At 46.7% G+C, this 18826-nt stretch overlaps 1 protein-coding gene across 7 annotated transcripts in view; it reads right to left on the reverse strand.

Moving 5' to 3' along the window:
- Window positions 1–582: 582 nt before the first annotated feature.
- The window catches only part of LYN (LYN proto-oncogene, Src family tyrosine kinase), a 127318-nt gene continuing 109074 nt past the window's right edge, over window positions 583–18826 (reverse strand). For 6 of the 7 annotated variants that reach the window (XM_027042887.2, XM_027042888.2, XM_027042889.2 and 3 more), the window contains exons 11-13: window positions 17242–17395; window positions 14203–14334; window positions 583–4343 (exon numbers count right to left, since the gene is read on the reverse strand). In XM_027042887.2, coding sequence (XP_026898688.1) covers window positions 4141–4343; window positions 14203–14334; window positions 17242–17395 — 489 coding nt within the window. In that variant the 3' untranslated portion in view covers window positions 583–4140. The remainder of the gene's footprint in view (window positions 4344–14202; window positions 14335–17241; window positions 17396–18826) is intronic. The other variant, XR_008292805.1, reaches the window with a different exon arrangement.

Raw genomic sequence — 18826 nt, forward strand, 5'->3', positions numbered from 1 at the left:
CACCTCTTTTTTCCCATATGATAGGTTTCTGGCATTACCTGTAGCATCCCTGTACTTGTCTCCTTAAAGCAAAGAATTTGAGACTCACCGTCCATGTCCCTAAGGCGTCTGCTACATTTCCTGTCCTCAGGGAAGTGTTCGGTAAAGCACCGCATTGAATGACTACGGTTAGCCCACCGAGCACCCTATTTAAAGCGAAGTGCAAGGACAAAAAAGAGATTAGGAGTGTGCTGAGCCACTTTTAAAACGTCTTACAAAGTAGGATTCAAAATGAATTCTCTGACAGAGCAAACGTTTTTTAAATGATTCCATTTCTCTCCTTTACGTCAAAACGTCTGTGGTGTGGCTCTCCCCGACTGCCCAAAGACTTCCACACTTGACATGCTCCCAATTCTTTCTCACGTACCCCATAGCCCACATCCAAATGACTTTTCCAGAGCCGTTCAGATTTGATAATTCACCATCGAGCGTTCAGAATTGAATGTAGTGCTTCCACATGGTCTGAATTGCACGTTAGGAAAGAACGTCTTTGTTTTTTTTATCATCTTTTTTTTTTTTTTTTTAATGGGTACTTATTTTCGAGAGACAGAGAAACAGAGCATGAGTGGGGGAGGAGCAGAGAGAGAGGGAGACACAGAATTCAAAGCAGGATCCGGGCTCCGAGCTGTCAGCACAGTGCCTGACACGGGTCTCGAACTCATGAACCATGAGATCATGGCCTGAGCTGAAGTCAGATGCTTAATTGACTGAGCCACCCAGGCACCCCTCAACTGTCTTTTTAAAAAGGTGTGAGTAGTGAGTTGAGCTCTTGTCTGACCTCTCTTCTCAAGTTAAAATTACTCAGAAATTTTCCCTCATACCTGCGCAGACTCCAATGAAGCAGTTTGTAAGTGATTCCTTTGTGCGCCTGGAATGCTCAAATGAGTCCTGTTGTAAAAGCCTTTCACTTATCTCACAAGGAAACAACATGATGTGAAGCCAGTCCATTCCTCCGGTGGCCTTCAAGGCACGTGAGTTTTCAGCCGTTAAATAGCGATAGCATGGGCCATACCTTCAAGGGTTGCCGCGTGAGTTACAGGTAATTTTTGCAACGTGCCCAAGTACAAAAGAGCGCCGAGCCACTGGCGGGTGTATAGTTATCTCTGTAGGTTTATAACCGCCGTTTCCATCAGGAAGAATGGCAAGGCTCATGGTCACTTAATCTGCTAAGAAAACAAAGATCCTGGGAGGAAAGATGGGTGGTGAGATCTCATCTGAGAATACAAGGAACTGACGGGCTGTGGAGGTGGCAATAACATTCATAGAGGCCAGGGAGCTCAGCTATGGGATGAACAATTGTTTTAATTCAATCAAGCGTACCCCGATGCTGGTGTTTCAGTACTGAGCGCCTTTCAGCAGCTACTGCCCCAATGTAGTTTGTATTTGAGCAAAGGAAAAGATACAAGGAAAGCCATCACCAGAGGCTAAATTGGAAATGTGTTTGTATTTACATTTCAGTGCCCTTGAGCTATCCCACTGCATGAGTAAATAAATATGGTGCTTCCTTTTGTTGGCCTCTTTTACACACTCTTGGGACAGGAATCAATGCTTCCGCAGTATATTATCTTCCCTAGGAGGCCTGGGCAGTATGCTTTTCCAGGGCGGTTCTGACAGAATCCCGGGAGACATCTTGGAGGGGCTATAGAGTGTCCCTTCTACTGAGGACACCAGGGTCAAGCCTATGAGTTTTACTTTGGATTCAGTGAGCTTCGTGGCCATAAAAGAGGAAAAAGGCACATTTTCCCTCTTCCTTCCTCCTGTATTCCTCTGTCCTCCCTGGGGGCATCTGAGGAAAGTGCAGGCTGGCCTTCCTTTGAGCAATTAACTTTGCCTTATGGACCAAAGCAAGGGAGGGACTCTCAAGCCTGGGTAAACCAGATATCTACCGGGAAGCCTCTCAAGTACAGTGACTTACAGCCCTCCTGCGGAACAACAATGGCGGGACCTGAGGCCATGCTCCTTTTCAAGTCCCCAGTAATGAGCTGGGATGTGATGATGTAAGGCGTTCTGGTCCGCGCCCCCGCCCCCCCAAGATGATACAAACATGCCCAGGCCCTCATTTTGCCTGCCGATCATGAGGCAGCTGGAATCCTACTGACAAGCGGAGAGACCCATGCTGTCCATGGGGTATGATGTGACAGGAGCACATCCTGCAACTGAGTGACGAGGCCCCAGGTGATGGAGGAAAAGATCACATGCTTGATCGGGAGGGAAAAGTGGACTGTAAAATGGCAAAAGGAAGCAGAATTGAGAAAAGAAAAACAGGGCGAAGACAAACTTACTAATTTTCTAGACGTTTCTTTCTGCTTTAGGGATTGTTTACACTTTCTCCATAGAACATGCTGGGTCATACGTGTGATTCTGAAATGAAATGTGAACAGGTGGGTGAATCAAGTGATCAGCTGTGCAGACGTTCTATGGTGATAATATTCTCCCTCTGTGAATGTGGCATTTGTGAATCAAGAACTTTAGAATATTTTAAAAAGGACGTTTAAAAAAGATTGCACAGGAAAGTAGAATATTTTATCCCTTCCCCTAGGTACCCAACACCTAGGCGACACACACAAAATGAAATTCTAATGGTGCCTGCTAAGCCTATTTGAAAACAAATCCTATTTGGCCCCCATAAAGAGATAGCCGGACTGTCACGTCCCAGTTTTCCAATCTGGAAACGCTCAAAGGAATGGAGGTAGACCTTGTCCAAGTTTTTTAAACGATGTAACTGTATGGAATCGCCTCTCATTTTCCCCCAACCGGTACTCATTTCTACGTTGACGATAGTTGGAAATGTTGGACACAAGGAAAAAGCTTGAGATGTTACTGGGCCAGGTGTATTCAAATAAAATCAAGAAAACAGCAATATTAGGTATATACACAACAGCATAAGTGAAACACGATGTGATGTAGCATTTTCTATTTGAAGCTCACAGTAGAACAACTTAGTAAACAAGACCTCTCGTCTCCCTTGCTGCAGGAGCTCATTTGAGCCTTTCAGTCACTTCCGTTCCTTTCGTATCCTCGTATAAATAGTCCCACCCACACCTTACACAATTTAGAAAAGATGGATGAATCACAAAAATAGACCCAAATATGGCGTTTTTACTTTCTCGAGTACAACGAAAATGAACATTCCATCGTTAAAGTAACGTTCAAATCATTGGAAGCAATAAAGAGAATTCTTATGTCTTAGAAGGCCTTTTGTAAGGCTCTGCGGAGATTAGAATCTTATTGTTTGACCCAAAGTACATGGTCAAAAAAGTCTCTCAGATAGGAAACTGGGGAATTGAAAAGCTGGGCCATTCAAAATATTCCTTCTGAGGGTACAGCAGTTCCTTTGGTTCTTCTCTCTTTCCTGGGAGGTCTGGGCCAGCCCTGGCTGTCGGTGGGGTCTGTGTGGCGACACACGACATCTGTGCACACTCACAAACCGCACACACTCCTATAGGAAACAGAACAGGAGAGCACGCTTCGTGTCTGGGAGTTCCCAGCCGTCTCCGTGGAAGGAAAATCTTTAACAGCCTCAGACTTTAGGGGCAGGGGAAATCACTGCAATCTGGGAGAGACCATTTTAACCTTCTGACTTCAGCTGCAAAACGTAACAACAGATCGGATTAGTAATTTTTTTTTTCTTTTTTTTCTTTTTAACAGATAAGCCAAGGCAGAGAGAAAATGCAAACGAGGGTCGTGATCTGCGTCTGGTTGCTTCGCTTTTTAGGAATGCGTTTCACTCTGCTACTGTTTGAGATTCACTGCGAGGGCCTCTGCGCCCATGAGTCCCACATCGAGTCGTAAACAAGAGGCCGGGGTGGGTGCCTGTTGGACGGAACAGGTGGCTCCTTCTCCGAAGGCAGACGTCGGTCTAGCGAAGCAAGGTTGCCGGCTGGGTGCGGTCCGCGCGGCTACCGGTGGGCATCAGCCGATGAGAAAGAGAATACTTGCCCATGTCAAGAGTGTTCTTCCTGAGTAACTTGGCCTCGCTTTCAGGAAGCAGGGCCGGTAGATGATCCTAGCATATGAAAGACTAGCACAACCAGCGACGGTCATGTTTTCCTCTCGAATGAGGCAGCCGTCCCAGCCGATGGCCACGAGCCTCCCTGGGCGTCAAGGCTGCTGCTGATACTGCCCTTCCGTGGCCGTGTAGAAATCATCCAGGACACTCTGTAAGTAATCAAACGTCGGCCTCTCTTCTGCCTTTTCTTTCCAGCACATTTTCATGATGTCATAGAGCTCGTCGGGGCAGTTGTCCATGCGGGGCATCCGGTAGCCCTGCGACAGGGCGGTCATCACGTCAGCATTAGTTCGCCCTAAAGCAAAAGAAATGTACCATTTAGCAGCCTGACCGAGGGTCGAGCACCGGAGTGGTCTTTCCGCTCCTGGCATCCTACATCCACTCTTGAAGCGAGCTGTAGACGCTGTCATGGACTGAACTGTGTCCCCCACCCCGGCCCCCAAATAAATTCACACGTTAAAGTCCTAGCCCTCCAACTCAGAACGTGACCACAGGGCAGAGATACGGCTTTGAGAGAGGTAATCAAGTTAAAATGAAGCCTTGAGGGTATGCTCTCACCCAATCTGACTGATGTTCCTTATGAGAGGAGATTAGGACCCAGAGACACCAGGGACGTGTGGGCACCGAGGAAATGCCACGCGAAGACACAGCGAGAACATGGCCCTCTCCAGGCCAACGAGGAGCCTCAGGAAAAGCCCAGCCTGGCAGCATCTTGTCGCAGACTTCCAGCCGCCAAAACCGTGAGAAAATTCCTTTCTGTGGTTTGAGCTATTTAGGCTGCGGTACTTCGTTACAGCAGCCCTTGCAAATGGACAGGGAGGCTAAGGAGGGTTCGGTAAGCAACTAAATAACGCGTAACTTTTACTACGAAGGGGATCAAGACGGCATTCGGTTTGCCAGAGTGAAAACGGGCAAACGAGAGAAGCAGAAGACAGAGCAGGTTCTTTGAATGGCAAAAGGATAATGGACTTGACTGGCCTTAAATGATCTAGCCAAACCCAATTCTAACCCTCAATCTCCATTTCTTTTGCGGTATTTTTTCCAACTTCTACCTGTAATACACATACCAAAAAAAATCATCCTCGTGTACGTTATCTCGTACCAACGTAGTTTTTTCAAATCAGCTTTTCAACATAAGTTTACTAAAGGAAGTCAAAATCCGTAAATCAGCCAGTCCAGTGGATTATGTCCCAATCATGAAATTGTCCCCTAAAAAGACTTCAGTGCAGAGCTCACACTGACTCTAGAATGTGTATGTTCTTAACGTCCAGTGAGGGAAGGGGAGTGTTCGTCGTTCCTACTGAGCTCTGCAAGAGGACTGGTAACGAAGGGTGGCCTTTCATGTGGGCAACTGTCCATCTTTGACCCTGAGAACAGCTTTAAGGAAGAAAAAAGAACATTTCCCTCCGTGTTTGAAATGGGGTGTCTACATCTGTATGTTTTGCCGACTGTGTGGATACCTTACCGTGTAGGGAAAAAGCTGAGTCATGCAGAATGTTTCCACGTAGCATCTGATACCCGGCATACGAGGAGTTCCATTCATTACAACAATTTCCTTTCCATTAGCCATAGGTCTTACCAGGGGCGGTCACTGAGAAGGTTCTAAGAGATAGCTAGAAGTGAAAGGTCTTTGACCAGATTTGAAACAGAGCGTTCTTGTGAATTTATTCTCTGATCAGTGTTTCTCAAATTGTGGGTCACTACATACATTTGATTTGAGATCAACAAATTGACCTTTTTTTTTTTTTTTTTTTTTTTAGGGAGCTACCAGTTTTTAAAAATACATTATAACAGAATAAAATAGAAAAGATCAGAATGCCCCGCACGTAGTAAAAGTTAGTGCGATTTTGTGAAAACTTTTGTTTTGTTGGTGGAGCTGACTTTCTGTTTATTTCTTACCGTGGGGCATGATCGGCGACCTTTGAACTCCTCTGCCCTGAACTAACCTTTCTTTTTCTAAGGACACAATGACTGAAGGCCCTGCATGGATTTTAAACCCTTGAAAGAAGACATCATTGTTTCAGTCTTGGAAAAGTCCTTGTCTTTGAAATGGAAAGATCCAAGCCAACCTTACAATAGTTAGGATCTCCTGAAAGTTGTTTATTTACACGGTGAATTAATTTTGCTCAAGTCTTTTGAAACACTAGCTTCAGATATTTGTGTAACAGGAATGTTCTAATGGAAAGACTTCAACTTATTCTCATTGCTTGAAGCCAAGGGACCGATGTGCAACACTCTATTCATTTGGGGTTCCAGTCTCCATAAATTATGTGACTTCAGCATTGCTCTGGCTCTTGTAACTAGCCAAGCTCACTTGGATAAATTTCAGTTGAAATCTCTGTATTTGCTTCTACTTGGGCATTGGGTGAGGCTCTGCGATCCTGGTAGGAGGATTATACCCAGGATGATAGAAAACGGCAGCTGGACCAGCAAACCTCTTAGGAATATGTTTTTCACTTTTTTTAAAGTTTATTTATTAAAAACATTTTTTAAACATTTATTTTTGAGAGACAAAGTGAGACAGAGCATAAGTGGAGGAGGGGCAGAGAGAGAAGGAGACACGGAATCTGAAGCAGGCTCCAGGCTCTGAGCTGTCAGCACAGAGCCACTCACGGACCACAAGATCAAGACCTGAGCTGAAGTCGGACGCTTAACCGACTGAGCCACCCAGGCGCCCCTTATTTATTTATTTTGAGAGAGGGAGAAAGCGCAAGTCAGGGAGGGGCAGAGAGACAGAATCCTAAGCAGGCTCCATGCTGTCAGCACAGAGCCCGATGCGGGTCTCAAACCCACGAACCATGAGATCAAGACTTGAGCCAAAGTCGGACACTTAACCGACTGGCCACCCAGGCGTCCCCTCTCTTCTGCTTTCCGCCTGGAGAAACCCTAGCTGAATAAACGGTCAGAACATGCCCACAGAAGAGATGATTTTCTAGCCCGCCCCCGCTTGGCTCACTGCAGAGTTTTCTTTCCTCATTCTCCTCTGTTTTCCTAAACTCTGAAGAACTCTCCATGATGCACATAAAGGCCAGGTGTGCTCCATCCTGCCTGAGGGAACTTGACTTGATAAGAGGACCAGAAAGAAATCTGAATGCACACGTAAATCAAGAAGCACGAGGCTATCGAATGACGAGTCTTATGGAAGAAAGGGAGGGGGGGCAGGGAGACTTCAACCAGACCGCAAGGTTAAACCTGATACTTGGTCCTTGCTCTGTTGTGTGAGGTTAAAGAAAGCAAACACCCATTGGCTGGTGACGGAAAAGCTAGCACTAGGCTCTGAGAGATGCAGAGATGATTAGGACAGAGTCTTGTCCTCAAAGGGCACGCAGCTCAGCGGGGAGGATGCCCTCAAGGAGAGGGAGGTGGGTGGGGAGCAGGAAGTGAAATCCGGAGTGGGTAGGAATCAGCAGAGACCGAAAGTTGGTGAAGGAGCACAGGGAGGAGAAAAACGCAGTGCGGCTGAGAACAGAAAAGGAATGGAGAGTTAGCAACTCTCTCCCCTCTGAATGGAGTCCAGCAGGCCCCAGAGACCATGAGTCTTTAGAGACAAGGGGCCCTCTGTGCGTGTGAGCGAGGGAGTAGCAGCTGCTATGGGACCACAGCCTCCCACCCCCTAATACTTCCAAAAGGGCAGGTTTTTTTCTCTTTCTTTTGAGCACCGTCTGTGACCAAGGTGAGTATTCACAGCAGATGAATTCCCTGAATCCAATTCACACGCTGGACGTGTCTGGTAAGAAACAGCCAGGAAAGCACCTGGGTGGGGCCGTCCGTTAATCGTCCGACATCGTCCGACATCAGCTCGGGTCACGATCTCACGGTTTGTGAGTTCGATTCCCCGCGCTGGGCTCCGTGCAGGCAGCTCGGAGCCTGGAGCCTGCTTCAGGTTCTGTGTCTCCCTCTGCTCCCTCTGCCCTCCCCCCCCCCCCCACACTGTCTCTCTCTCTCTCTCTCTCTCACCAAAATAAACAAACATTCAAAAAAGAAACAGCCAGGAAAGACATGATGCTTCAGGAAACTTTCTCATTTTCAAGCTTCCTTTTTCTTTGTAAGAGCAAAGCAAAACAAAACCCCAACCACAAAGATCCCCTCTATTTTCTTGAGAAAATTCATATATGAATATGATTGCAGTTTGCTTTTAGGATAGGGAAGTAAGGATCTTTTGCCCCACCTCCTCCCCCTCCCCCGTTTAATGTATCCTAAAACACAAGGAGAACAAGAAATAGAGACTTCAGCTCTGCATTTGGTGAAACCGGGAGACACTTGTCACCCGGAGGCAGACGTGGTCTGAGCCAGGAGCAGGCACGTGGAACAGAAGTACCTGGGCGAGAGGATCACCACCAACAGGCAGGATGTGTCCTCCCGGCATGCCCTGGGGAACTCCCACACGGAGTCACCGCACACTCAACAGAAGGGTGACGTTGGTGGCCGCAGACAGACTGCACCCGGAGCCTGCCTGGCAGGTGGCCCATGTTGGCGCTGGAGAGACTGAAGGTGACAAGCCCACGCTCGGGAACGCCAGCCCCCGTGGAGGTGGGGGTAAAGTGCAGGCTGAAGGACTTAGGAGGAAGGCTGAGGGTGGGAAGACGGGACCCTCCCGACATACACCACAACCGGAACGGACCTTGAGGACACAAGCCAGACGCAAAAGGGCAAATGCCATATGATTCCATTTATCGGAGGTACCTGGACTTGCCAAATTCAGAGACGGAAGGTAACACAGAGGCTGCCAGGGGCTGGAGGGCAGGGGGCTGGGGACTTACTACAGCTTAGGTCCGGGATGATGAAAAAGTTGTGGAAATGCAGGGTAGTGATGGACACACGACAAGGTGAGCGTACTCACTGCTACCGAATTGTGCACTTGAACATGGTTACCGGGGCTACCATGGTTACCGTGGTTACTCTGTGTATATTTCACGACAATAACAAAAAAAAAAATACAACCACAAACAACCACAGAAGACACTGAGGCCCCCTCCCCAGTGCACCTCCAGAGTGCTGACAGCCAGGCTGGTCCCCCACAGGCAGGACCTGGAGATTCTCTTCTGAAGAAACTAAATGTTCCCAGAGAACACACCTGAAGACACTGTCCCGGAAGGGTGCTGACTGGTGAGCCTGGACCACCGCAGACCTTCGTTCCCGTAAGACCCCTCATCAAAGGAAGGGTGGGCAGATAAAGCCTTCGAGCAGTACCAAAGGGCAGGATGACAGAAGCCACGAACAGACATGAGCCTCAACCTCCCCGTACGTGATCCAGCAAGAGAACAGAAAACGGGGAGGAGGAGTTTCGAGGAAGCTACCTATGAAGATTTCCCAGAATTTATGGCCGCAAGTTTCCAAGTAGAAAGGACAAACAGTTACTCAGAGTAACATAATGACCAATGACATTTCAGGGAGATAGAAAGATCCTGAGTTCTTCCATGGAAAAACAAGGGGATTCGGGACACGGGATGGGATTCGGAAGCCATCTGCTGTGGCTAAGCCACTTAGGAAGGCAGATTCGGCGGAGGAATCTGTTTAACATTCTAGGTGGAAGGTTTGCTGTACGAGCATTTACAACATAAGCAAATTCGATAACGGTACTTACTTAGTGGTTTAATTTTATTTAGGTCGCGAGTCTCTCAAGAAAAAGCCCCATTCGGGAAGAGTCCTAAGTATGAAGTACAAGCAGAGTATCACCTCTGAAGCCTCAAATTTTCATGACCGTGATAAGCTGTCTTTAGTCATTCAGTGCTCACGCATCAGTGGGAACAAGAGAATGCTTGACAAAAACCATTTCTCACCGCTCTGAGCCCAGGGGGGCTAAGAACTTTAAAACACAGCAGAAAATTGTTGAAATGGACTCACAGTATTTGAAAACAAAGGATTTGGGGGATCTGCCCAAAATAGGATTAACAGGTACAAAAGCCTGTTTGTAAAAGGCGTGTTAAGAAAAAGACCTTTCCAGAAGTTCGTGCCTCCTCAGTGTATCTATTTCAACACAGAGAACTGAAATGGGAAATGACACTCCTGCCATCTACCCTATACTTAGTATGTGACTACTAGCATTTTGATTTTACTGATCAAAATGGATTTGTACCTTTTATTCTCTTATTCCCAGAAGTTTGTTCTATGTGGGTGATAACCAGTTTTGGAACCCAGTCAACATGTGTTTTGGTACACCTTTAATTGTATCTGCATGAATATTTCTAGAATGTCTCTGTTCAGTTCAGCAGAAATTGATAACAATGGTTCCTATGGGGGCAAGGGGGCAAGGGGGGTTGTACGGCTGGAGGTTAGGGATGAAAGGCACACAGAACTGCCACCATATACTTCCCCGTAGGTCTTGAATTTAGAACCATGTGACCATATTCCTACTTAATGGTAAGTAAAATGGGGAACATTTTTACTTAAGAGAGACTAGTATGAGTATAGTATTTTGAATTCTGAGCAACAAATATTAAAAAAAAAATTTTATGTTTATTTATTTTTGAGACACAGAGAGAGAGAGAGAGAGAGACAGAGACAGAGACAAGCAGGGGAGGGGAAGAGACAGAGAAGGAGACACAGAATCCGAAGCAGGCTCCAGGCTCCGAGCTGTCAGCACAGAGCCTGACGCGGGGCTCGAACTTACAAACCATGAGATCGTGACCTGAGCCGAAGTCGGATGCTCGACCCACTGAGCCACCCAGGTGCCCCTCTGAGCAACAAATATTACAATGACTAAAATTCGTGAAAGTAAATGTCTTTGAGGAGCATGAGGCCAGGGAGGCAATTTTTCATTAGAAGTCTCTCCATACCACCTGGTTTTTTGATGAACATATATTACTTGAGCAAGAATTGAAATATTTAATAAAGACGTAATTTTTTAAAAATTAGAAACATCAGAAGTTTATCAAGAAGAAAATTAATATAACCTATCATTTTACTGCCCAAGGATAGTAACATTTTGGTATATTTCACCTTCTGGTCTTTTATTTATTATTATTTTGTTTATTAATGTTTATTTTCGAGGGACAGAGTGTGAGTGGGGGAGGGGCAGAAAGTGAGGGAGACAGAATCTGAATCAGCCTCCAGGCTCCGAGCTGTCAGCACAGAGCCCGACACGGGGCTTGAACTCACGAACCGCGAGATCATGACCTGAGCCAAAGTCGGACGCTTAACTGACTGAGCCGCCCAGGCGCCCTGTCTTTGATTTCTTTTAAAATACATGTTCACTTTATATCTGACTTCCTTATCTCCTTTTTGTTCCCTCCCTTTCTCTTATTCCCATTAATTTTACAAACCACTTTTAAAAAAGTGGTTTCTAAACCACTAAAAAAAAAAAAAGCATCTCCAGCACTCTTCCAGGTAGAGAAAATATGCCCAGATAACTCAATTATCAGTGGGGTCTCTCTCCCACAAGAAGTTTTACAGCAGTGATGGATATGGCCTGTGTTGGCAATATTCACCAGTTTCCATGTTACCTGTGAATCAAGTCCTCTGATATTTAAGTAAATAGGATTGTTCAATTCTGCTCACATGTCCTAATGCTGGAAGCTCTCATCTTCTACAACCCTCACGACTGGAACACCTCACCAATCCAGAGTTCCTGACAGTATCTCACATCCCCTGTCCTTACAGGGGACAAGCTATCTGGGGGACAAGCTATCTGGCGGACAGAGCAATCAGTGCTTTCTGGTTGGTCTTACTGTATCCCCCCCCCCACCACCATTTTTCTACTGCTTTACTTTTCTTTTCCTTTTTTTTTTTTTTTTTTAAACATTTTTAATGACTTTCTTCCCCTAAATATTTTTAAATCCTGGGCATTGAGCACAGTGAATGAGAACAAGGTATTCTTGGGGTTCAGGCCTGGGGTTCAGAAGCAGCTCTGCAAGGGGCTAGTGATTCAGTTCCGGGCCCGAGTCTCCTCTGAGCCTCACAGGCATCGCCTGTATGTCGCTGTGGAGCATGTCCTACGTATCACATATCATTTTATGAAGTCAAATGTTTATCTGATCAGATTCAGATTATACACGTAATTTACAGTCTCTCTGTATAGATACAGATCCAGATGATAGATGCAGATATGTAATGTCAGATATCAGGACTGATCCAGACATATTTTCCTTGGGCACCTAGGTGGCTCAGTTGGTTAAGCAAAAGACTCTTGGTTTCAGCTCAGGTCACGACCTCGCGGTTTCATGAGTTCGAGCCCCACGTTGGGCTCTGCACTGGCATCATGCAGCCCGCTTGGGATTCTCTCTCCCTCTCTGCTCCTCCACACTCACACTGTCTCTCTCAAAATAAATAAATTAAAAAAAACATTTTCCCCATTTTATAGTAGTGTTTTCATTCACTTCGGCATCTAGAGCGGGGTTGGCAGTCAGAATATGAAACGTTGGTACAAGAAGGATTTCATGGGACGGTCAGCCCACCGCCTGAGGCTCTCCCCTTCCCGGTCCCCTGGTCCCTGATTGTCCATGGCTCATCCCAAAACCGCACTGAGGGTGATCAGGAGCACGAAGGCCACATTGCTACTCTGTCCACAAGTTTTTCTCATCCATAGCACGGTGTCTGTCTAGACGTTAAATGGCACATCATTCGTTCATTCATTCATCCGGCAAGCACTCACTGAGACCCAAACCACGGGGCCTCAGGAAGTCATACAATGGCTGTTTCCCCTGTGGGTCACTGGGCCCTCCAGACAGCCCTGTGGCTCCCTCCTCAAATTGCTGAGTCCCTGCTGCCACCAGGATCACAGTAGACAACCAGCTACCCTCCTCCCCTACTCACTGATCTTTAAGCCACTCCATAGTCCACTGCGCCCTCTGACAGTCCGTCGCCCAGTTGACTGTTACCAGTCCCTTCCTGCTAGGATATCATATCAGCTCTCAAAGGCACAGGAGCTGTGACTGCGGCATCCAGGCACCTCGAGGTGTCCGACGCCCTCAGGTATTTTTTTGAATGAGGGAATGATTGAAACATTAAAGATTTAACTGTAATTTCATCGTATCATCGATTTTGCAAAAAGCCGAACATTAACAAAAATGCGGAGGCTTTGGGAGAAATCCTTCTTCCTGCATATTCAGGCATGGATCCTGGGAAAAAAGGGCGGGCCGGCACAGTCTGGCTCCAAGGGCTTCGGGTGTTAGGAATCTAGAGGCACTGAATGGATGGCCTCACATTCAGTAAGTTACAGACTGGGAAGATCTTTCACTGAGAAGCAGAGGTGGTCCCTTCCTGAAGAGGCAGAGACTCCAAAGTACTTTATACAATATAATCTGTTTCAAAACTAGCCAAAAAGCATTGTAAATCCTCACTGTTGTGTCTGTTTCCTCCTCTGACAGGTGCACTGCCGAGGAAGGGCGCCTGTGTCCAAAAACATCCTCGTAACAGCAACGCCTATGAGGGTGCCAGGCGCCTTCCAGGCATTAAGTGGTGGAATTAAGTAGAAAAACAAAGGGAAGGGGCGCCTGGGGTTAAGCGTCAGTTAAGCCTCAGGCTCAGATCATGATCTTGTGCGCATCTGGCTCTGTGCTGACAGCTCAGAGTTCAGAGCCTGCTTCGGATTCTGTGTCTCCTCTCTCTGCCCCTCCCCTGCTCCCACTCTGTCTCTGTCCCTTAAAAAATGAAATAAAATGTTAAAAAAAATTTTTTTTTTAAAGGGAATACAGGGGCGCCTGGGTGGCGCAGTCGGTTAAGCGTCCGACTTCAGCCAGGTCACGATCTCGCGGTCCGTGAGTTCGAGCCCCGCGTCAGGCTCTGGGCTGATGGCTCAGAGCCTGGAGCCTGTTTCCGATTCTGTGTCTCCCTCTCTCTCTGCCCCTCCCCCGTTCATGCTCTGTCTCTCTCTGTCCCAAAAATAAATAAACGTTGGAAAAAAAAAATTAAAAAAATAAAAATAAAAGGGAATACACATTCAATCAAAAAATGAAATAAAATGTTAAAAAATTTTTTTAAAAAGGGAATACACATTCAATCAATACACATTCAATACACATCAATCAATAAGAAGGCAGGGAAGTGTCTAAGCCTATTTTAGAACACTTTCCACTAAAGATAGTCACAGTCAAGTTCTAGCACAAAGGGCTTATTCTTAACTTTTGGGATGGGTTTATTTTTTTATGCCTCCTGCCCTTTGGCTTTTTTTTTCTTCATGGGTACTACTCGAATGAAAATAGGTAAGCAAACGATACCTGGGTAGGGAATTTTCCCATAGGTGACGATTTCGTACAGGAGAATTCCAAAGGACCACACATCAGACTTAATCGTGAAACATCCAAAGTTGATCGCTTCTGGAGCCGTCCACTTAATGGGGAATTTGGCACCTAAGGGAGAAGACATGTGTCACTTGGGCCTCTGAGCTGACACGAAAAAAGTCCTGGGCATGTGGCCTTCATACTTTCCTTCTCTGGGGGAAGATTTTAATCATTTCTTTTGAACAGAGAATGCCTCCATACAGTACAAAACAGAGACAGTAGAAAACATCATACTGAAAATAGTCGCCTCCCTCCCCTGTGTCCCTTTTGGGCATTCCCCTTGTGAGAAGCAAAGTTCCTTGTGTGCCCTCCCAGGGACATCATGACGGGCCCACCTGAAACAAAAGAACGTGACACGGAATGTATAGGCATTTATTCTTCACTCACGTATTTGTCCCCCGACACCGGTCTCCAAAGCATACATCTTCAGTGTTCAGATGGTCACTGAACCCATTCTATGTTTGTATGGAATATAAATAATCCCTTGACACGCACATTCTGGCGGGCAATCTCTGTAAACCCACACCAGCGGGAATTTTAGATACGACTCCAAATGTTCAGGTCTCCTGCCTTCATTTGCTCGGAGCAAACATTACTACTTGCGGGAACTGAGTAGCATAATGATCTGCCCAGAGGGAAGCAGTAAGGACACCAGGATTCTGGAATTTCTTGAAGTATCAGACCCAAGTTGGAAATCCGAACTAGAACAGTAAGGACAGGAGACGGCCCTGTAGAACAGCTAGGTCCTGCACGCAGGGTACTCACTCTAGCATGTTCTGGCGACTAACCCCATAGGGCTGGGCAGCAGCAGGGGGGGGTCGGGGGGTGGGTGGGGGAGGGGCAGGGTGTCTTGAGGTGGGTGGGGGGAGGTCAGTCCTGCCCAGTGCAAGTTGGTGTGACCCTGGCAAGTCACTTAACTGTCTTTTTCCAACTTGGTGTGACCCTGGCAAGTCACTTAACTGTCTTTAGCCCTTCTGGGCACCTGTATCTCTCCGTCTTGAACCTGAGGAGATGGAACCTCCCCAAGGTTGGTGCCAGAGTCAACTGGGTTGCTCTGCGTGCTTGGCACAGGCTAAACATTCCCGTTGCCCTGAAATGGCTACTATTTAATTCTAGAACCCAAGCTCTCTGTGCTAAGCCACCTGTCTCACACAAGAACAGTTAGTTATTTTTGTGAGACACCAGTCTCGTCATATCCAACAAAACCAGTGGAATATATTCCGGCTGGTGTAGGTCGAGGCTACCCTCCTGGGTTCGATTCTTGGCTCTCCCACTTACTATGAGGCCTTAGCAGCTGCCGAATGTCCCCGTGGCCTGACCTAGAAGGTGGGAAGGGTGATGATAGGACAACAACGTGGCATCCTACATCACCTGCCTTTTCGCTGAGGACAAGTTATCACCCAACCTCAGGGGGGAGCCACCTGAACCATGATGGGCACAAGAGACGCTAAACAGATCAAAGCGGTGTTTCCAATGCACCTTTTTTTTTTTTTTAACATTTTTTAACATTTATTCATTTTTGAGAGACAGAGAGCACAAGTAAAGGAGGGGCAGAGACAGAGGGAGACACAGACTCTTAGCTGGCAGCACAGAGCCCGACACGGGGCTCAAACTCACAAACCGGGGAGACCACGACCCGAGCTGAAGTCAGACACTTAACCGACTGAGCCCCCCAGGCGCCCCTCAATGTGCCTTTATAAATCCAGTAGACGTCTTCCAGAAACGGCACGCGTGTGTTTCCAGGAAAATAAGCCTTGTTTAAATAATTTTTGGGAATGTCATGAGAATGCTTGGTTCTACAAAGATATGCACGCAACTTTCGTGAGTGAGACCTTCAGGATCCTCAGACCTTAAGCAACACGGAAAGGCGAGCACAACCCCAGACAGAGAGAGCCATGAGCCAGCTTACTCTGTGCGTTTTAGTATGTGTAGAAGAACATGGAACGTGGTTAAATAAAAGGGGTGTATTTTTGTAGCATTACATTTACTTCTCCGTGTGCCATACTTTCCAAGTTTTGATTCGCAATCGAAAGGCCAGAATACAGGATACAGAATTATCGAAAGGCCAGAATACAGGATACAGAATTATCGTTACAAATGTTTTCTCCACAGTTAGGAACAGTGTGCTTCGTTGTTTGGGCAAAAAGCTTTAACATACAATTAGCAACAAAGTCTAATCTTTGTTTGCCAAGTCTCTCTTTGTTTTCCTTTGCTTAATTGAAATACAGATGACGGGGCGCCTGGGTGGCGCAGTCGGTTAAGCGTCCGACTTCAGCCAGGTCACGATCTCGCGGTCCGGGAGTTCGAGCCCCGCGTCAGGCTCTGGGCTGATGGTTCAGAGCCTGGAGCCTGTTTCCGATTCTGTGTCTCCCTCTCTCTCTGCCCCTCCCCCGTTCATGCTCTGTCTCTCTCTGTCCCAAAAATAAATAAACGTTGGAAAAAAAATTAAAAAAAAAAAATGAAATACAGATGACAACATTTATAAACTTTACACACAGTGTGTGGAGTTAATCAGGAGAGTAATTTTTTAAAAACGATTATTAGAATAGACCCACAAACAGCAACTACGGTACATTGTGAACATTTTACCAAAGGAGTTCTTTTCTTCTTTTTAAAATTTTTTTAAGGTTTATTCATTTTTGGGGGGAGAGAGAGAGAGACAGACAGACACAGAGGGCGAGTGGGGGGAGGGGCAGAGAGAGAGGAAGACGCAGAATCTGAAGCAGCTCCAGGCTCTGAGCTGTCAGCACAGAGCCCGACGTGGGGCTTGAACCCACAGATCGCGAGATCATGACCTGAGCCAAAGTCGGACGCTTAACCAACTGAGCCATCCAGGAGCCCCAGGAGTTCTTTTTTTTAAAATGATGACTATTGTAATTGCTTTGTAAAAGAAAAAAGAGAGAGAGAGAAAGGGAGAGAGAGAGAAATGAAATAAAACGAAACAGCAAGACAGCTGAAGCGGTGAGGACAACATACCTTCCCTTGCTGTGTACTCATTGTCCTCGATCACGCGAGCGAGCCCAAAATCCGCAATTTTGCACATGAGTGACTCAGAGACCAGAACGTTCGCTGCTCGTAGATCTCGGTGAATGTAGTTCTTCCTCTCGATGTATGCCATTCCCTCTGCAATCTGCAAACAGAAAAGGGCTCTCATTTTCCGTTGAGGGTAACCTACCACAGAGGACCATCAGGAAAACCAAAAAGACAAGTTCCTGAAATCCTTTCCCGTCTATTATTCTGAGCTTTCAAAAATTTGAAAACAGTGGGTAGGCGGGCGCCTGAGAGGCTCAGTCAGTTAAGAGTCTGACTCCTGGTTTCGACTCGGGCCATGATCTCACTGCGTTGGGCTCTGTGCTGACAGGACAGAGCCTGCTTGGGATTCTCTCTGTCTCTCTCTCTGCCCCTCCCCTGCTCACTCTCTTTGTCTCTCGAATAAACAAACAAATAAATACAGTGGATAAATTACAACTGCTATTTTGAGTCCTTTCTAAAAGAGCTGCCCCCACCCCAAATCTCCAGTGATAGTTGAAAAGGGCCATAAGGCAAGCTGAGGGCCAAGCACAAGCTAGCACAACCCCTCCACCCGACCACCCCTCCCCCCCCACTCCGGTGGGACCCGTGTGACACTCCTCAGGCACTCCTTGCTGCCCAAGAACAAAGGAAAGGACAGAAAACAAATGGTTAAACTGATCACGTCTCCATCAGTTTATAGATATCTCATCAACAGCCTAATCTCCAGGAAATGATTATGCTTCGCTAAATGGAGAAACAACCTTAGCTGACAACAGCTAGGCCTCCAGTCACCTGTCAATCCTCTTTAGCATACGGAAATCACTTCGAGAAGCCTTGACTTTCCCTCCCCCAACCCCACAGTATACAAGCAGTCATTCCACGCAACCCCAGGGTTGAGGTCCTGTCCTCATGCTTTAATAAAATCACCGTTTTGCACCAAAGGTGTCTTCAAGAATTCTTTCTTGGCCATCAGCTCCAAAGCCCGCCATCACCCCAAAACCCCATCAACAGTTATCACATCTCAACCAGATTTTTGTCATCGCTACGTGTGTTGACGTTTCCTAATGTGCGGGGAATCTTTTTTAAGACCCCCACTAAATTCTTGCACGGAGCTACGCGGATGTCATGATCCCCGTGCTTCAAATGAGGAAACAGAGCTGGAGAAAGGGCCATGCCCACACAAGGAAATTATCAGGGTATTAAGAACAGGATGTCCTCAGTCAGCAAGATCCTTGCTGTCAGGCTCATCAGCAGCCCACAGGGCTGGTTCTCCAAGCTCTCCCCGCACTGTCGAGGACCACAGAGCTTCACCCTGACAATAAAGCACGCTAGCAGGACAGAAGCAAAGATTGAAACAGAACTGTAGTAAAGTCAGGGAGGTGAAGCTACTACTCGCGGAACTCAGTTTTTAAGGAAATCCAAATGAGATGTTTAGGGAAAAACACTACCAAATTATAAAGATAAGGATCTGGAAGGAAGGAGGGAAGGAAGGAAGGAGGGAGGGAAGGAAGGGAGGAAGGAAGGAAGGAAGGAAGGAAGGAAGGAAGGA

The sequence above is a fragment of the Acinonyx jubatus genome, chromosome F2 (genome assembly GCF_027475565.1).
Source record: "Acinonyx jubatus isolate Ajub_Pintada_27869175 chromosome F2, VMU_Ajub_asm_v1.0, whole genome shotgun sequence".
NCBI lineage: Eukaryota > Metazoa > Chordata > Mammalia > Carnivora > Felidae > Acinonyx > Acinonyx jubatus.